At 40.8% G+C, this 20,681-nt stretch overlaps 1 protein-coding gene across 1 annotated transcript in view; it reads left to right on the top strand.

Annotated features, from left to right (window-relative positions):
• Positions 1-17,987, top strand: part of LOC140512235 (mucin-16-like) — a 47,957-nt gene extending 29,970 nt beyond the window's left edge. Inside the window, exon 9 of the mRNA XM_072621476.1 lies at positions 12,994-17,987. Within this exon, the coding sequence (XP_072477577.1) occupies positions 12,994-13,046 (53 nt within the window). The 3' untranslated portion in view covers positions 13,047-17,987. The remainder of the gene's footprint in view (positions 1-12,993) is intronic.
• The last annotated feature ends 2,694 nt before the right edge of the window (positions 17,988-20,681 follow it).

Below are 20,681 nucleotides of genomic sequence, written 5' to 3'. Positions count from 1 at the left end.
TCTAATGTAAAGAACAAATTGTTGGATTCTGGCTTCTAGTACCTTCTGCTATCCACTTCTGTTTTATGGAACTCATTCACAGTTAATATTGATCATCATCTTGACTCTACTTCCTGGTTTGTTTGTTTGTTTTAATTTTATTCATGCATTTTCAGTCAACTCAGAGGACTGTAGAAAGAATTTTATACTCAGTTACTTTCCATGGATTGACTGACAGCAGCAATGGAATTCTAACTGGCCAACATATAAAGTTTAACAGGTCTTTTAGGAAGCAGAAATATTGTAGATCATATATGCTTCTTCCATATAGCAGTGCCTATTCAGTTTTAAACTCTAGTTGTTGAGAGGCTTTTGAGGTTAAATAGAAAGATTATTTACTAGAGATATGATTCAAGAGATCATTCATTGTTTTGTTTTTGGTTTTAGTTTTTAAAGTCTTGAAATGATCAGAATGTTTAAAAATGAATGGGCACTGCTGTGATGGGGAAAGGGCATGTATGATATGAGAGCCATGACATTTGAATGGAAGTATTGTCATAGTCCTTTGAGTTGTTTGAAAATACATGATTAAAAACAAACAAACAAACAGGAGGCAGAGTCGAGATAACAGTCAGCTAAAGTCTCCCACCATCACCCCTCCAAACAACTTTAAAGTAACTCCTGAAATCAAATGAAGGATTAACAGAAGAAATAGCATGGATGGAAGAAAATACACATGCGTCTTACCTGTGAATGAGATGAATGAGGAAATGAGTTCACCCAACAAAACAGAAGTGGGTAGCAGAATGGGTTAGAAGCTAGAATCCAACAATAATTTATTTGCAAGACACTCACTTGAAACAGAAAGATACAGGCTGAGTTAAAGTAAAGGGCTCGAGCTGCATCTGTTATCCTTGAGCTGAAAGAAAGAAGAAAAAACAAAAATGACAGAACAGCAGAGGTAGAAATTATGATCTCAGACAACACAAAAGCAAAAGTAGGCCTAATTATAGAGAAGCTACGTTTTGCTAAAAGGGACCTTAGACAATGAAGTAGTATTATAGTAGTGTACTATTTTTAAAGATCAAAAGGAAAATAGAAGAGGAAAAAAAAATCAATGTAACTGATCAGTACATCAAAAAAAATGAAACCAGATGCAATGTACAATACTTGGGGACCTTTCATCTCTACAAAGAGTGGGGTTATTTTCTCATATCTCTACTTCCAAGCCATTTTTGAAGTTCTTTATAATTTTGCAACATTCAGAATTGGTTTTATATATGATTATCCTTTCTGCTAACATATTTATAGTCGTTGTATATACTGTTTTCTTGGGGCTGCTTAATTCAGTCTGTGTCAGTTCATGTATATCTTTCTGTGCTTTATTTGTAGTTTAAAAAATAAACAATGGAAGGGAGAAGGATGTAGCTTTTAGTGATGCAGTTGACAGAGTCCTGGACCTGCAGTTAGGAAGATTCAAGTTCAAATCTGGTCTCAGATACTTACTAACTGTGTATCCCTAACAAGTCATTTCAACTCTGTTTGCCTCAGTTTCCCCATCAATAAAATAGGAATAATAATAGCATCTACTTTGCAGAGCTAATGTGAGGATCAAATGAGATAATGATTTTAACGTGCTTAGCACTGGCCCAAAGTAAGTGCTGTTGAAATGTTAACTATTACTCCTCCTCCTCCTCTTCCTTCTACTGCTATTACTACTGCTGCTGCTATCACACTGTTGTAACTGGCAAAAGCAGTATACCTTTCATCTCGACTGGGCCAATGATTCAGTATTTAGGTAAAGGAGACATGGGAGGGCAAGTGTGAGAAAAATCGGAATAAGAGACATTAAGTCACAAATGATCATGGGGATCCAGCACCAGGATCCAGATTGAGCTTGGTCCACATGACTTGTGTACATGGGGTTTTTTATGTAGAGAAAATAAGATAACATCCCAACTTTTTTATTAAATAGTGACAGACACTTTTGAAGAGAAAATAAGATACTATATGTGTAGTGTTTCATGAACATTAAAATGCTAAGTAAATGTCATCTTTTATTATCATCATTGAGGTCATCATTGAGGCAAATTTATTATCAAGAGCGAAACTATGAAGATCTGGCTAATGAAATCTGTTTTAGGCAGAATGAAAAGCAACATGATGTAATGAATAAGAAAGACGGCCTTGAAGCCTTAGCCTCAATTCTTGTCTCTTGATGCCATCACTACTTACGTAACACTGTAATTACAGTCATGTAATTTCTCAGTCCTTTAGGAAATTCTCTAAGATTCTACTTAGCAGAGTAGGTGGCAACCCTATATCTCTAAAACCAGAGGACTAAGGACTGTCCCTATCCAAACTGGAATCATACATACCATGAGACACTTGGAGGAAGTGTAGGGGCTAAAATTCAAGATATATATGGGATGGACTAGAAATGTTGTCAAGAGAGGATAGCTGTGGAGCTATTGTGTGATAACTGTATTAGTAGGGAGGAAGGATGGCATTCACAAGAGACTATTATAGAAATATGATCCAAAGGACTTCATGACTGATTTGATATGTGAAGGTGGGAAAGGGAGGAATGCAAGATGACTCCAGGGTTACAGTGTTGAGACAATCTCCTTTGGAAAGACCAAAAGAGATGGTTTAATACTTTCTGATGGCAGGGGGAAAATGAGTGAATAGAGGAGGAAATTTCCATGGTCACCTGCCTTCAGGAAATCTGGGATTTATGGAATCTCACAAAACTGGATGAATGGGACAGTCAAATAGATGTCTCCATTAAAAGTCCACATCTGGCACTAAAATAAGGCCCATGTTGTTGGGGATGCTGGGGGTGTAGGAAGAGGATGCAGTAGCAATAGCCATTTTCCTCCTCCGGTCTCTCATTCCACATGGACAAGACCACAAAGATGACAGTTCTGTCTCAGAGGAATTATATGGTTTGAGGATTGCCTCAGTCCACTCTGGATCATACTCTGAGTTAGGCAATAATAACATAAAGAGATGTTTCTTAAGGATGCCCTCAGCCACAGAAACCTCAATGTCATAGTGGAGGGAGACCCCAGGAAAGAAGGAGTCAACTTGCAACTTTACATTTCCCCTTTATTTCTCCTCTCATTATCTTCCTTCCTCTTTATCTTTCATTTTCCTTTTGGCCATCTCTTCACAAAAGCACTTTTCAGAGAACATCTCCATGGCTGCATGACAGTGGATCGGAGGTGACCCTGCAATTGGGCAGACACAGTCAACTCTTCCATACACATCACATCACCTAGAAATGTTTGAATTTTAATTCACCTTGAAAGTCATCCAATGCTCAATCTCAATATGCTTGATCTCAACATGATAAGATAGGCTAATGAAAAGGACCATAATATCATAGACTTAGATCAAGAATGGGCTGTCATGAAATCTCAATTATAGATGAAAAAAGTGAAGCACAGAAAGGTTAAGGGAACTAATTGGCCTCCTTCAAGGAAGTGAGATTTTAAAATCCTATCTCCTCTGACTCCCACCCCAGAATTCCACTGCTAAGTCCTCACATTCTATGATCAGTGTGCTTTGTGTTACCTCTTCCGTGGTACTGTCCAATGAAGTGCACTTTGAGAACAGAGTTAACTGATGTGATAATGTCATGGCAAAATCTAGGGCATAAAACGTTAAACCATTATGTTGCTTACAATGTAATACCTAAGAATGTCTCAAAAAGAATGTCTTCCTAAAGAAAACAAAGTTCTAGGAGTTTTCAATAGAAAGAAACAAATTTTGGGAGTTTTGTATTGACTCTATGTTGTGGAGATGGTCAATGCCCAATCTGCAAGAAAAACCACCGAGACTGAACTCTGAGCCAATGGCAGATTTATAGAGGTCCGTGGTCCCCTCCAATGAAGTGGATCATAGACCTCCCTGATCTGAGTTGCCGCCTTCTTCCAGAACCTTATTTTTACAAGATTTGAAGCCAGGTTTAATACTTGAACACTCTAAAAGCTACACAAAATACAGAATCCCATTAATTGTTGCTAGACTTTGCTTTAATGGTCACAAAAGGATATTTTAGCTAGAAATAGTATGGCAGCAATGAAAAGGGATTTCATTAATTCCCTTGATATTCTGGAACTTTTGTTCTTCTCAATGAATTATGATATTTTTTCTAGCTCTATAAAGTAATGTTTTGTTAGTTTTATTGGTTTGTCAATGAATAAGTAAATTAATTGAGGTAGAGTTATCATTTTTACTATATTAACTTGGCCTACCCATGAGCAACTGATGTTTTTCCAATTATTTAGATCTGTATTTATTTGTGTGAAAAGTGTTTTGTAATTGTGTTCATATAGGTCCTGGGTTAGTATTGGCAGGTAGACTCCCACATATTTTATAGTGTCTGCAGTAACGTTACATAGAATTTCTCTTTGTATCTATTGCTGTTGGGGTTGGTAGTAATATATAGATGTGTCATTTTATGTGGGTTTATTTTATATCCTTCAACTTTGCCAAAGTTTTCTGTTATTTCATGTAGTTTTTTACTTGATTCTCTAGGATTCTCTAAGTACATATCATCATGGCATCTGCAAAGAGTGATAACTTAATTTCTTCTTTGCCTATTCTAATTCTTTCAGTTTTTTTTTCTTTTTGCTAAAGCTAATGTTTCTTGTACCATATTGAATAACAGTGCTGATAATGGACATCTTTGTTGCATGTCTTATCTTGTTGAAAATGCTAGTAAATTCTAGTTTATCTCCATTACAAATGACGTCTATTGATGCTACTTAACATTTTAAAGAAAGGCTTCATTTATTCCTATGCTTACTAATGTTTTTAACAGCAATGTGTGTTATATTTTGTCGAAAGCTTTTTCTGCTTCTATTGAGATAATCATATGGTTTCTGTTAGTTTTGTTGTTGATATGATCAATTACACTAATAGTTTTCCTAATGCTGAAGCAGCCCTGCATTCCTGGTATAAATCCTACCTGGTCATAGTTTATTTTTCTCATGATAAGTTGCTGTAGTGGTTTTGCTAATATTTTATTTAAAATTTTTGCATGTATATTCATTAGGGAAATTGATCTAGAATTTGCTTTTTCTGTTTTGACTCTTCCTGCCTTAGGTTTCAGTACCATATTTGTGTCATAAAAATAATTTTGTAAGACTCCACTTCTTTTCTGAAATGGTCTATCTAGTCTATATAATATTGGAATTGATTGTTCTTTAAATGTTTGATAGAATTTGCAAAGTAAATCCATCTCATCCTGGAGATTTTTTCCTAGGGAGTTCATTGTTTATGCTTTTATTTCCCCTCTCTCCCTTTCCCTTCTCAAGTTTTAATTTTGCCCACTACCTCCCTCAATCTTACCACCCTTTTGTCAGCCCTCTCTTCTATTCCTTTTCCCTTACTACTTCTTCTCTTCCTTCTATCCTTCCCTTCTTTTTCTTTCCCCTTTCCCTTCCAACTGCTTGTAGGGCAAGTTAGATTTCTTTACTTAACTGAGTATGATATTCTCTTCTTGAACCAAATCTAATGAAAGTAAAGTTCAAATAATGTTCTTCTCTCCCCCCCGCCTTCTTTACCTCTACTGTAATATATTTTTGTGTCTCTTCATGTGACGTGTTACCCTCTTCTGTCTACTCTTTTCCTCCACTCCCATTACAATCGCTTCTCATCCCTAAGTTTTTTTAATCATCACATCACTTAATTTATACCCAGACCCTCTGTTTATGTATATGCCTTTTAAATGTTCTAATAATGATACTATTCTCAAAAGTTACAAGTATTATCTTCCCATGTATGTAAACAGTTTGCCCTTATTGAATAACATTTTTTCCCTTTCCTTTCCTGTTTACCCATTTATGCCTCTCTTGAGTCTTGTATTTGAAGATGAAAATTTCCCTTGAGTTCTGATCTTTTAATCAGGAAAGCCAGAAAGTCCTGTATTTCATTGAATATCCATCTCCTTGCCTGAAAGATTATGCTTAGTTTTATTTGGTTGTTGATTCTTGGTTGTAATACAAGCTCCTTTGCTTATGGAATAACATATTTCAAGCCCTCAGATCTTTTAATGTGGAAACTGCAAGGTCCTGCATGATCCTGATTGTGGTTCCACAATATTTGAATTGTTTCCTTCTGAAACAGCATTTTCTCCTTGACCTGATAATTCTGGAATTTGGCTATAGGATTCCCAAGTATTTTCAATTTTGAATCTCTTTCAGGAGGTTATGAGTGGGTTCTTTTTTTTTCATTAATTTATTTTAAGTTTTCAGCATTCATTTCCACAAAATTTTGAGTTCCAAATTTTCTCCCCATTTTCTCCCCTCCCCCCACCCCAAAACACCAAACATTCTAATTACCCCTGTCACCAATCTGCTCTCCCTTCTAACATCCATCCCTTCCCTTATCCTCATCTTCCCTTTTGTCCTGTAGGACAAGATAAATGTCTATACCCCATTACCTGTATTTCTTGTTTCCCATTTGTATGCTAGAACAATATTCAGCAGTTATTCCTAAAACTTTTGAGTTCCAACTTCTTCTCCTTGCTCCCTCCCCACCCATCCCCATTGGAATGGCAAGCAATTCAATATAGGCTATATATGTGTAGTTTTGCAAATGACTTCCATAATAGTCATGTTATGTAAAACTAACTATATTTTCCTCCACCCTACCCTGCTCCCCATTTCTTCTATTCTCTCTTTTGACCTTGCCCCTGCCCAAGAGTGTTGACTTCTAATTACTCTCTCCTCCCATTACCCTCCCTTCCATCATCCTCCCCACCCTGCTTATCCCCTTCTCCCCCACTTCCTGTATTGTAAGATAGGTTTTCATACCAAAATGAGTGTGCATTTTATACCTTCCTTGAGTCAGATGTGATGAGAGTAAGCTTCACATTTTCCCTCTCATCTCCCCCCTTTTTCCCTCCATTGAAAAATCTTTTTCTTGCCTCTTTTATGAGAGATAATTTACCCCATTCTATTTCTCCCTTTCTCCTTCCAAAATATTCCTCTCTCATCCCTTCATTTCATTTTTTTATATATGATCCCTTCCTGTTCAACTCACCCTGTGCGCTCTTGCTCTCTCTCTTTCTCTCTCTCTCTCTCTGTGTGAGTGTGTGTGTGTGTGTGTGTGTGTGTGTAATCCCACTAACTACTAACATACTGAAAATAGCTTCAAGAGTTACAAATATTGTCTTTCCATGTAGGAATGTAAGTAGTTCAACTTTAGTAAGTCCCTTATGACTTCTCTTTGTTGTTTACCTTTTCATGCTTCTCTTCATTCTTGTGTTTGAAAGTCAGATTTTCTTTTCAGCTCTGGTCTTTTCATCAAGAATGCTTGAAAGTCCTCTATTTCATTGAAAGACCAATTTTTCCCCTGAAGTATTATACTCAGTTTTGCTGGGTAGGTGATTCGTGGTTAGTCCTACTTCCTTTGACTTCTGGAATATCATATTCCAAGCCCTTCTGTCTCTTAATGTAGAAGATGCTAGATCTTGTGTTATCCTGATTGTATTTCCACAATACTTGAATTGTTTCTTTCTAGCTGCTTGCAATATTTTCTCCTTGAACTGGTAACTCTGGAATTTGGCTACAATGTTTCTAAGAGTTTCTCTTTTTGGATCTCTTTCAGAAGATGATCAGTGGATTCTTTCAATATTTATTTTGCCCTTTGGTTCTAGAATAACAGAGCAGTTTTCCTTGATAATTTCATGAAAGATGATATCTAGGCCATGGCTTTCAGGTAGTCCCACAATTTTTTTATTGTCTCTCCTGGATCTGTTCTTCAGGTCAGTTGTTTTTTCCAATGAGATATTTCACATTATCTTCCATTTTTTCATTCTTTTGGTTTTGTTTTGTGATTTCTTGGTTTCTCATAAAGTCATTAGCCTCCATCTGTTCCATTCTAATTTTTAAAGAACTCTTTTCTTCAGTGAGCTTCAGTGAGCTTCTTTCCCATTTGGCTAATTCTGCTTTTTAAAGCATCCTTCTCCTCATTGGCTTTTTGAACCTCTTTTGCCAATTAAGTTAGCCTATTTTTAAAGGTGTTATTGTCTTCAACATTTTTTTGGGTCTCCTTTAGCAAGTTGTTGACCTGCTTTTCATGATTTTATTCTCATTTCTCTTTCCAATTTTTCCTCCACCTCTCTTATTTGATTTTCAAAATCATTTTTAAGCTCTTCCATGGCCTGAGACCACTGAATATTTATTTTGGATGTTTGGGATACAGAAGCCTTGACTTTTCTGTCTTTCCCTGATGGTAAGCATTGTTCTTCCTCATCTGAAAGAATGGGAGAAGATATCTGTTCACCAAGAAGATAACCTTCTATAGTCTTATTTTTTTCCCCTTTTTTGGGCATTTTCCCAACCAGTTACTTGACTTTTGGGTCCTTTGTCAAGAGTAGGGTATACTCTAGGGATCTGTAAGATCTCAATTCCTCCGTGGTGGCACAAGCAAGCATGTACACTAGTCTGGGAGCAACAAGAAACTTTTGTGCCCAGAATCTGTGAGTTTCCTCTCTACAACCACCTGGCCTCCAGTTCAAGCCAGCACTGGGGTCTGAGATTCAGATAAGCTGCTCAATTCCTACAGGAGCATTAGGTGGGGGCAGGGCCTCCACACAGGGCTGAGGGAAGGATCAGCTGCTCAGTGCCCCCAGGGGTTTTAGGATCCAACAATGGATGCAGACTGCTGTGGGAGCTGCTGCTGTCCAATGTGGCCTTGCTGTTGCCAGCCGCCTGAGGCTCATGCTATGGGAAAAGCCAGCTCCCTTCTCAGCCAGTTGAAAAAAAACCCTCTCACTGACCTTTGGCACCTGTGGGTTGAGGGATCTGCAAACTCACGACTTCTACTGGGGATTCTGCCTCTGAGGCCTGCCTGCCTGGGGTTCCGCTCCATGTCCTGTGGGACAGACTTTTCCCATCAGCCTTTCAGGTCACCCTGGGCTAGAAATCTTCACTCTGTTGTTCTGTGGCTTCTGCTGATGAGTGGATTCTTTTGATGATTTTTTTAATATCTGGGGTGTAGGGTATGTTCAGGGAGGACCAGTGCCTTTGGTGTGATGGTTACCAAGCCCTTTGTGGGGCTCTTTCCACCTTTAGTGTTCACCTGTTCCACTCAAGTCCAAGGAGCTGCAACATGTGCAGCAGCCACATCCCGGTAAACCATTTCGGCAGATGGGCCAAATCACGTTGAGGGTAACCAAGGGGTCTCAAACCCATTGGTGAGTTGGGAGGTGTCCACACCAAGCATGTGAGGAGGAGCAGTCAATATGGTGTTTGCTGCCTGACAATTATAGGAGAAATGCCAGGAGCAGAACAGAGGTCTGTAAAAATTGTTTGTAGATCTGATCAAGGCCTTTGACACTGTTAGTCATGAGGGCTTATGGAAAATTATGTCAAAATTTGGCTGCCCAGAGAAGTTCTTCAGTATTGTACATCAATTTCATGATGGCATGTTTACCTGGGTTCTGGATAGTGGACAGTGCTCTCGTGCCTTCCCAGTCACCAGCGTCCCATGCTATTTGGCATGATGTTTTCAGCCATGCTATCAAATGTTTTCAATGAGGATGAATACGGCATGAAGGTCAACTACTGTACTGATGGGACGTTCTCCAATTTGAAAAGACTACAAGCCAAGACCAAAGTAGAGGGAGTGTTGGTGCATGATTTTCTGTTTGCAGATGATTGTGCACTCAATGAAACTGAGATGCAATAAAGTATGGATCAATTCTCTGCTGCCTGTGCTAATTTTGGCCTAATAATTAACACCAAGAAAACATAGGTGCTCCATCAGTTATCACCACACCATCCATACGTGGAACCATTGATTACAACAAATGGAGAAGTTTTGAATGCTGTGGGTAAATTCACTTACCTTGATAGTTTACTTCTCAGGGATGTACACATTGACAATGAGGTTGACACACACATTTCCAGAGCTAGCTCAGTGTTTGGGAGGGTCTGAAGAAAAGTTTGGGAGAGAAGAGGTATTAGACTGACTACCAAACTGAAAGTCTGCAGAGCCGTTGTGCTGACCTAATTGTTGTATGCCTATGAAACATGGACAATCTACCAGCACCATGCCAGGAAACTGAATTGCTTTCATTTGAACTGTCCTAGGAAGGGTCTGAGGATCACCTGGCAGGATAAGGTACCAGACACTGAAGTCCTTGATTGAGCTGAACTGACAGGCATTCACGCTATGCTTCAGAGAGCCCAACTGCAGTGGGCTGGCCATGTTCAAGTGCAAAATGTATGCTTGCCAAAAAGACTATTTTATTGAGAACTCACATGGGGCAGGCAATCATATGGTGATGAGAAGAAGTGATAGAAGGATACTCTCAAGGCTTCTCTCAAGAACTTTGGATTTAACTGTGCAACATGAGAGACACAGGCACAGGACCACTCAACATGGCATGCACACATCAGAAAGAGTGCTGTGCTCTATGAGAAAAGCAGAATTGAGACAGCACAAAGTAAACATTGGATGCACAAATTTGGAGTATCCACTACAAATATTCAGAGACTATCTGTGCCCAACCTATGGTAGAGCATTCTGAGCTCACATTGCTTTGATCAGTCACAGTTGGACACACTGAAACTTCACTTTATTATGGTGATGTCATTTTGGTCCTCTTTGAAAACGAAGGACAACCAAACAACCAACGGTTTTAGCCTCTGGTTATAGGAACTTGGGGCAGATTTCCTGGATGATTTCTTGGATGATGCTGTCCAGGCTCTTTTTTTTGTCATGGTTTTCCTGTAGACCAATAATTTCTTAAATTATCTCTCCTGGATTCATTTACAAGGTCAGTATTTCTCCAGTAAGATATTTTACATTTTCTTCTATTTTTTCATCCTTTTGATTTTATTTGACTGATTCTTGATGTCTCATAGAGTCATTACCTTCCACTTGTCCAATGCTAATTTTTAATTAATTCTTTTCTTCAGGTAACTTTTGTACCTCCTTTTCCATTTAGTCAATCTTACTTTTTAAAGAGGTGTTTTTTTCAATGTACTCTTTCCATTTTGTGAATTGTACTTTTAAAGGAATTGTTTAATTTTTCTTCTACTTCTCTAATTTGACTTTTAAAATCCTTCCTGAGTTCTTCTAAGGCAGGTTTTTGGGCTTGAGACCAGTTCATATTTCCCTTTGAGGTTTCAGATGTGGGTATAGTGACAATGTTATCCTCTTGTGAGTTTGTGTTTTGATCTTCCCCGTGTCCATAATAAGTATCTATGGTCTTTGATTTTTCCATGTTGCTTTTTGCTCATTGTTTGACTTTTTCTTGGCTTTTAAAGTTCATCTCTGCTTCTGGGCCATAGTTGGCACTCTCCCACTCTTCTTATGCTGGGGGCTAGGGGCCTGGTTAGTGGTTTTATGTATTGGGGCCTCAGGTTCTGGCAGCTAGAGGCTGTAGAGGCTATAGCTTACTCAATACTGATCTGGAGCTGGTGGTTGTAGGTAGTGTGTGCATTGATGCCCCATGAGGTTTTACTGTTTCCCTAGAGTTACACTGAAGCTGGTAGGGTGAGGTGAGGGGTGTAGGGGTGGCCTAGCTGCTGGAGGTCACCTCTTTGTCATTGACTGCTCTAGAGCATGGGTAGGCTCAGCTACTGTTGGACACTCTTCTCCCGTGCAATTGGAGGTCTCTGATCTGGCATTTGCCAGTTCCCCTCTCTGTGTGAAGGCATGGGAAGGTCCTGATGTAGATGCTTGCCCCTCCACCAACTTGGTGCTCAGGATCTCCTGCTGGTTTGCTAAGATGGGGCTTGCTGCTTGCTGACTAGGATTCCTCCCAACCTATACTGGTCTCCATCAGTCACATCAGGAAGGACCTAATCTCCCTAGACTCCCACACTGACTGCTGTACCCAATCTTTCTGTTGGCTCCACTGTTCTAGGATTTTTCCTGGGGTGGCATTGTCTTGAGTTTTCAAGGTTAGTAAGGGAAAGTGAGAGCAACTTACCACTTACTCTACCATCTTGACTCCCAGAAGTAAGCTTATTCATTTTTGCTTTTACCTGGGAGGGATGCCAATAAACCTAAAGTGTCCTTCCATAGGAATTGACTGAATCACTGTCCTCTTTCTCACAGATATTGAAAAAAAAGATCTGTCTTCATTAGATTTTAAGGATTCTGTCATCTTTCAGTATGCTGATGGCCTCTTCCTTTGTCCCCAGATTCTCAAAATGTTTTTGTTCTAGACTCTGCCTATCTCCTTAAGGGTTTAGCACCAAGGGACCTTCAGATATCTCAGACCAAACTCCAGTTTGCTCTCCCCTCTATAGTTTCTAGGATATCACCTCTCTGCCTCTGGCCTTTGCCCAGACTCCTCTTGCCTTAAGGCTATTACTCAGTTCACTATACCCCACAATAAGCTTTGACTTCACACTCACTTTGTTTGGTGGACTAATGCTGCCTCTTGATCACCAAGTTTTCATGTTTTGCCTACCCCTTTTGACCTCCTAAGGGATTCTGTACCTGAGCCCTTAACTCTCTCCCCTAATGCTCAGAACTCTTTTGATTCCCTGAAGTCAGCCTTCCGACCCCCACCAACTTTAGGCCTCCCAACATACTCTCTCCCATTTGATTTTTCTCTGAGAAAGGAGGGGATGTGGTTGGTGTGCTAGCATAAAACAAGATGAAAATTTTTGTCCTCTGGGATACTATACGTAAAACTTTGTACGGTGTTGCTAAGGGTCTCCCAGGTTGTCTTTGTGCAGCAGTGGCCACAGCTGACCTTGTTTCTGCCACTAAGCATATTTATCTTGACTCTCCCTTAACTGTACATGTTCCTCATGCTGCCAAAACACTCCTGAATTTACACCATATTCAGCTTTTGTCCTTTAATAAGCTAGCCAACCTTAAAGTGACTCTGTTATCCAAATCTAAGCTGAACATCAAAAATGAGTATTCACCCACACTCCACCCTGCCACCTATCTACCTAAGGGGGGAAGTGACCTTGACACTATGTATTTGATTTTGATGTTGATGTTGATGTCTTATTTTCCCTCCAGGAGGACCTAGGGGAAACCTCCTTAGAGGAAGTGGACTTTGTCTGATACCCTGATGGATACTGCTTCAGAAATGAGGAGGGAGACTTGGTTGCCAGTTATGGTGTCACCACCACCACAGAAGTGGTTGAAGTTTCATCACTACATGATGCCCAGTCTGCACAAGAACCCAAAGTCAAGGCCGTAACCAGGGCTTGTGAATTTGGAAAAGTAAAAAGGATTAGTATCTATATTGATTGCTGATATGCATTTGGAGTAACATATGATTTTGAAATACTATGGAAACCTTCCTTGCCTTCTCAGGACAGCCCATTAAGAATCAGAAATGGATTTTCTATCAGATTGTTTACTCCTTCCCTAGACCACAGCAGTAACTAAAATTCCAAGGCACAGATGAGAAAATAGCATTTATGCCTGTGAAAATGACTTACCTGACCAAGCTGCTAGAACTGCAACTTTAATCCCCCTGTTTTCTGATGGGGAGGCTCCCATAGCACAAGTCCTATAGAACTTTCACTTTGCTCCATAAGCAAAGCCTTATTATCATTTTCATATTGCCTTGAAAACCTGCCTAAACTTCTTAGCCTAACAAAAGAAGAAAGAGCTACATCCCAGAAAAGGATACAAGGCAAGAAAAACTCCAAAAAAAAGGGTGTAGATTTGATAAACTTATGGGACTATGGGTTGGTCCAAACGGATTTGTAGTATTCCCTAAGAATTTATCCCTTCCTATGATGGAGCACCATCATTCATTCAGCCACTGGGGAACCAACCAGCTAATAAAGCTTGCTCGAAAAATATTAGTGGGGGAGTTTTCACAGGGCTGTTTCCACCTCCTATGAGATGTATGATAGTCTCTCCATCCAAGAGTGACTCTCAGGCCCTCAATGGACTGAGTTCTCTTCTCTTTGTAAAGTCCACCTCTCATTAATTGTGAACCAATTGATTGCCACCCTCAAGGACGCTCCTTTTCCAAAGGACACATAAGATATGAGCCCACCCACTATGACTGTCTTTGGCATTCCAGAGTGCTACTGGCCTTTATTAAAAATGCTGGCAATAACGTGATGCAGTTGCACAGAAACTGTGCCTCTGGAACGTTTCGGATGCCACACCACTCCAACTATATCATTCAGATTTTTTCTTCTCTTTTATTTTTTTTCAATAAGTTTTTATTGATGTCTTTTTCAACATCATCGTAATTTCTCCCTCAGTATCCCTCCCCCCCGACTGCCATCTCATATAACAAATAGATTTTTAAACTCGAAAAGGAAAACAGAAGAGCAAAATAACAACTGAACAATATACCAAAAAGTTTGATAGTAAGTGCAAAATGTAATATTTGTGGCCCTCTCATCTCTGCCAAGGAATGAGGTTGTCTTCTCTCCTTCCAAGCCAATTCACTCCCGACCTCATTTGTGATTTTTCTTTCTACTTATATTGTCATAGTCATTGTGTGTGTTGTTGTCTTAGCTTTCTTAATTCTCTCTGCATCAGTTCATGTAGAGTTTTCAATGCTTCTCTGTATTCATCATATTTGTTGTTTCTTACAACACTGAATTATTTCATCACATTCATGGACCACAATTTCCTTAACTATTCCCCAGTCACTGAGGATTCTAACCCAGCCACACATACTTCCTAGCTTTGTAACCCTAGGTCAGTCGCTTAACCCTGTTTTCCTCAGTTTATTCATCTGTAAAATTAGTTGGAGAAGGAAATGGCAAACTACTCCAGAGTCTTTCCCAAGAAACCCAAATATGGTTGTGAAGAGCCAGACATGACTGAAATGAGTGAACAACAACTAACATTTTTTAATACAGTCAATGGGCATCTATTTATTTCCAATTCTTTGCTACCACAAAAAATGCCACTATCAATATTTTAGTATATATGGAGATATCTTTTCAATTGCCTCCTAGGGATAAGTGATGGAACCTCTAGGTCAAAGAGTATAGACATTTTAGCCACTTTGTTTGCAATAATTCCAAATTTCTTTCCAAAATGGTTACACAGTTCCAGCAAAAATGTAGTAGTGTGCCTATCTTGACAGAATTCTTCCAGCATTAACTATTTCTATTTTTTGTAAAACCTCCATGTTATTTTGATGTGCATTTCTCCTATTATTAGTGATTTGCAGCATTCTATCATAGGATTGTTAATAGCTTGCAAGGCAGCTAGGTGGTGTAGTGGAGAAGACTATTGGCCCTGGAACCAGAAGGACCTGAGTTCGAAACTGTCCTCACACACCTGGACAAGTCACTTAACCGTTTGCCTCAGTTTCCTTATTTCCATAATGAGCTGCATAAGGAAATGGCAAACCACTCCAATATCTTTGCCAATAAATCCTCAAATGGGCAGAGTCACACACAACTGAAACAACTGAGTAACACCAACAAGAAGAACAATGACATGCTTTCTCCAAGACCTGCCTGCCAAGTTGTGCATCCTCCTGATGGTGACTCCTTGGTACTGGAATATTTTTCTTTCTGATTACTTGCTAAAATTATTTTCTTTGACCAGGAGGCTCTGAATTTTGGATCTTATATTACTTGTTTTACTTTTGAGGTTACTTTCAGGGCATGATCAATGGATTCTATTTTCACCTTGACCTCTGGTTTTAAGAGACCTCAGAAGTTTTCTTTCACAGTTTCTTGAAATATGTCTAGGCCATTTTTTGAGCATGGATTTCAGGTAGTTCAACGATTTTTAAATGATCTCTCCATGTTTTATTTTCTAGACCAGTTGCATTTGACGAGACACCTCATATTTTCTTCTATTTTCTTAACATTTTGTCTTTGGCTTAAGATTGCTTTATTTCTCATAGAGTCATTAATTTTTATTTGGTTCCTTATAAGTTTCTGGAAGTCTATTACTAGGGTAAGGTTTAGAAATGGGGCCACTAAGCACTACCTCAGCATCCCTAAAGGCCTCATATTAACTTATAAAACCACATGTTTATATAGATAAAGGTTGGAGAAGATGTGGGAAAATTGGGACACTAATGCATTATTCCTGGAGTTGTGAACTGATCCAGCTGTTCTGGAGAGCAGTTTGGAACCATGCCCCAGGGGCTATAAAAGTATGCATACAGCAGTGCCATCACTAGGTCTGTATCCCAAAAAGATCATAAGAAAGGGAAAAGGACACACATGGACAAAAATGTTTTAGCAGATCTTTTTGTGGTGGCCAAGAATTGAAAATTGAGGGGATGCCCATCCATTGTGGAATGGTCAGACAAGTCTGATATATGAATGTAATGGAATACTATTGTTCCATAAGACACGATGAGCAGGAGGGTTTCAGAAATGTCAGGAAAGACTTACATGAACTGGTGCTGAATGGAATGACCAGAACCCAGAGAACATATATACAGCAACAGCATTATGCAATCACTTGGATAGACTTAGCTCTTTTCAGCAATGCAAAGATCCAAAAGAATTACAAAATACTCATTATGGAAAATGCTAACCACATTCAGAGAAACAACTAAGGAGTCTGAATGCATATCCCAACATACTATTCACACTTTTTTTTGTTTTCCATGTTTTCCTTTTTTTCCTGATTCTTCTTTCACAAAACAACTAATGTGGAAGTATGTTTGGCATGATTGTACATGTATAGTCTTTCACATTGCTTGCTGTTTTGGGGAGAGGGGGAAGGGAAGGAAGGGAGGGAGAAAAATTTGGAACTCAAAATTTTGCAAAAATGAATACTGACCACTTCTGGGAGCTAAGATGGTGGAGGAAGCAGTAAATAACAAAGACTGTAGATTATGTATGGATAGTAAGGAAAAAAAAGTAGGAAATGAAAGGTAGTGCAACATGCACTGTTTGCAGATGAGACATCAGCAGCAACAGAGAGCCTCTATTTAGATACTAGGTATCATGGTGGATAGACCCAGGAAGGTCTGACTCCAGAAATCCAACCTAGGGCACTTACTGGCTGTATGACCTCCGACAAGTCTTTGCCACAACTTCCTCAAACTGGCAGGGTTCTTGTGAGGATCAAATGAAATAGCATTTGTAAGGCACTCAGCAAAGTGCCTGGCTCATAGTAAGCACTAAACAAATACTAGCTGTTATATTTATTTTATTAATGTTATGATAGTAGCATACTATTACATGATATGCAATATCTATATAATATAGCTAGGTATATAAATGATTACTATTGTAAGCAATAGTGCTGTTGTCCAACAAGGTACCCCATATGTGGTTGTTTCTCAGTTGAGTCTTACTCTTTGTGACCCTATTTGAGGTTTTCTTGGCAAAGAAACTGGAGGGCTTGCCATTTACTTTTCTAGCTCATTTTACAGCTGAGGAAACTAAGACAAATGGGGTTAAGTGACACCAAGATAAGCAGTCTGAGGTGGGATCTGAACTCAGGAAGACTTCCCAGTGCTGGACCCAACACTCTTATCTATTGAGTCACAAAGCTGCCTCTAAAGTGCCTTGTATACCAAGCAGCATCCTGCCTACCATCTCTGAGCAAGACAGTTTAGCCAAAGTCCTATTTGAAATGTTCAGGTCCTAAGGTTCTAGATAGTATGCTGCTAGAGGGACCAAGGCTTTGTATCCCCTCAATTCCAAACCTCCCCATCCCCCACAGTGCTCTTTGATCCAGTGACAATGACCCATTTACTGTTCCTGTACAAGATTCTCCATTTCTGGACTCTGGCCATCCTTCACATCTGAGATGCTCTCCCTTATCTGGCTCCTGGCTTTTCTGGCTTCTCAGGCTTCTGTTAAGTCTCAGGTGAAATCCCACCTTCCACAGCAAACTTTTCCTCATCCCTAGAAAGAGGAAATAAATGCCTTCCTTCTGCTGATTGTCTCTAACTTATTCTATATACAGTTGGTTTGTTGTCTGCCGAATTACACTGTGAATCCTTGAGAGCAAGGACGATTTTACATTTCTTTCTGTCCCCAGAATTTAGCACAGTGCCTGGTCCATGATAGGTGCTTAATAAATGTTTATTGGCTGAAAGTCCATTATTAATGTTCATCATTCTTAAAATAAAACCCTCCTGTCCCATTCCCTTCCCCCTCACGCAGGGCCAAAGCACATGCTCAAACAGGATAGGCTCAATTGCATTACCAGTGCCCTCTATTTAGGGATCCTACTCTATTAAGCTACATATGTCTTTAAAAAAAAAAAAAAAAAAGACCTAGAGTGGAAGATGTAACTGAAGATTCTGAGAAGAATTGCTATCTTACACTCCTATTTAAAGAGTGAATGATGATCTCTGGGGGGAAAAGGGTAAACCAACAGTAAAATAAAACTAGGTCAGAAGTAACTTTTTAAGGAAGATAGGATCAGTTCTCCAGTCAGAAAGCAACACAATAGGTATCTGGAATTTCAGAAGTGAAATGCCAAGTGCATTGCTCTAGAATTAAGATCAAAGTAGCTACGGTAATATGTGTATTGTGATCATCAAGAACAGATATTTACTGAACCCCTTACCATAAATAGGGCTTTAGGGTGTGTGGAGAGCACACTCTCTCAATACAAAACAGACAAATTAACAGCTATACAAAACAGAAGAATAAAAGGTTGGATTAGACCTAAAAGAAAAAAAGTGTTACTGCTACATGCTTAAGGAAAACTTTATCACCTTTGATCTATCATTTAGATAGTTCTTCTTGACTTCCCCCAGATTGGCAGGAAACACAGACACAGACACACACACACACACACACACACACACACACACACACACACACACACACACACACACACACACACACACCCTCTGTATGCGAGGTGGCAGGTTATGAGGATACAAAAATAACAAAAATTTCTGTAAGAATTACTAGTAACAGCCTAGCAAAAAAAAAAAAAACCTCACAACGCTTTCTAAAATTTTTTTTCTGTAGTTTCCCCGAAAAATCTAGAGGTTCTCATTTCCAGTCATTTCCCAACACATCAGGGTGCCATTATCTCATGGGACATGAGATTCTCAGCAAGTTCCCAAAGTAGAATCGCATTCATTTTCACTTGAAGTAACTCCATGGCACAAAGCACATTTAGAAGGCACAGGGAGAGGGACAGAAGAAGAATCCGGACATCCAACCCGTCTCCATATGTAGGGTGGTTAGAGGAAAACAAAGTTTATGCTAAAAACGAGGTAACCAGATCCAGGATGTCAGGCAAAAACTTGGGTTTTCTTGCCTGACTGACATGTCACTAGCTAAAAACAAAGCAAAACAAAACAAAACCCTACACTTTAAGGGCTTCAGAAGGAAGCCTGGAGAAACGGGAGAGCGTCCGCCCACACACGGGAGCATCACTGCCTCCCGCAGCCCGGATGGGGTTATTGCCGATTATCGTCGGATTCAGGAGGGCCGTTTCTCGGGCCACCATCCCGCCCCGGGCACGCAGGACTGGGCGAAACCATCATCGGAAAAAGGGAAGAAAAGGCATCCCTCGGCCTTAGGACAAGAGGACATTCGAGCGTCCAAGTTCTGAAGCTACTGCAAGAGTCGGAGGCCAAGGAGGCGAGTCCGCACCTGGGCTCCTGGGCTCCTCCTGCCCCGGTCACCGCAGCCGGAAGCCCTGCCAAGCCCGCAGCGAAGCTGCCCCATCCCCATCGCCCGAGTCCTTCCTAACGCAACTGGCCCGACCCTACACAGCGGAGGGGGGGGCCGCCTGTCCTGCTCTTCTCGAGTTGGGGAGGGGGAAGGGCATAAAAAAGGAAGCGGGGTGAAAAGGAGATGAGTGTGGTCCCTGCCTGAGGCGGCCAACCAGCTGCGTGGACGAGGCTCGGCCTCTGCGGGGTTACCCGGCCGGCCGCCCCGCGCCTCCCCTGCCTCGGTACTGACCAAGGTCCTGACCAGCGCACGGGGCCGGGAGCGAACGCTAGGTCTGGCTCCCCAGCTGCCCCGCAGCCGCGCAGGGCTACTCCTCCGCACGCTCCCGCCGCCCCCGGTGCCGCTCTGCGCCTGGAGAAGGCAGGCCAGTGCCACCGCCGCGCCCCCCGCGTCTGGGAGGAAGCGCCTGGCACTCCCTCTGTGCTCCAAGAGCCGCCTAGACTTCCCCTAGGGCTGGCTCCAGCCGCCGACCCAGGCAGTCCGGACCTGCTGTTCCCACCCCTCCCTGGATCCCAGCCTCAGGCCATCACCACCTGGGCTGCTTCTTTCCTTGTCCCTGGCCTTCTCAGAGAGGAGGAGGGGGAGGAGAGCTAGAGCCCGGTCCTCGCTTCCTCCTCGTCCTCTTCCCCCTCCTCTCTGTCCTCCTCCTCTCTGTCCTCCTCCTCCTCCTCCTCGTCCTCCTCGTCCTCCTCCCCCTCCCCCCTCTCCTCCTCCTTCTCTTCCTCCTCTTCCTCCCTCCTCGCCGGTCTGCTATTTCCACGCGGGAGGGTGGTACCTACTGCCCGCCCCCCGCCCCCAACCAAGCTCTGCAAAGCACCAGGTGTTTTCCTCCTGTAACACCTGAAGCTGACAAAGCATTTTTCTCACCGGACTATGTCATTAAAAAGTACTGCTATTATCCTCACATAACAGGTGAAGAACACGAAGCTCGGGGGTTAAATTACTTTTCTAGTCACACAGCTAGAATTAGAATCCCCTACTCTTTTGACTTCTAGTTCTCTAATTCTCTACTCTCCCCTTTTGCTCTGCAACCTTTCCTTTCAATTAATTAATTGGTGCAATTAGATTGGAAGGAACATTCTGCACATGTGAATTTGT

Source organism: Notamacropus eugenii, chromosome 6 (genome assembly GCF_028372415.1).
Source record: "Notamacropus eugenii isolate mMacEug1 chromosome 6, mMacEug1.pri_v2, whole genome shotgun sequence".
In the NCBI taxonomy this organism is placed as follows: domain Eukaryota; kingdom Metazoa; phylum Chordata; class Mammalia; order Diprotodontia; family Macropodidae; genus Notamacropus; species Notamacropus eugenii.
This window is presented reverse-complemented; position numbering and strand designations above follow the sequence as displayed.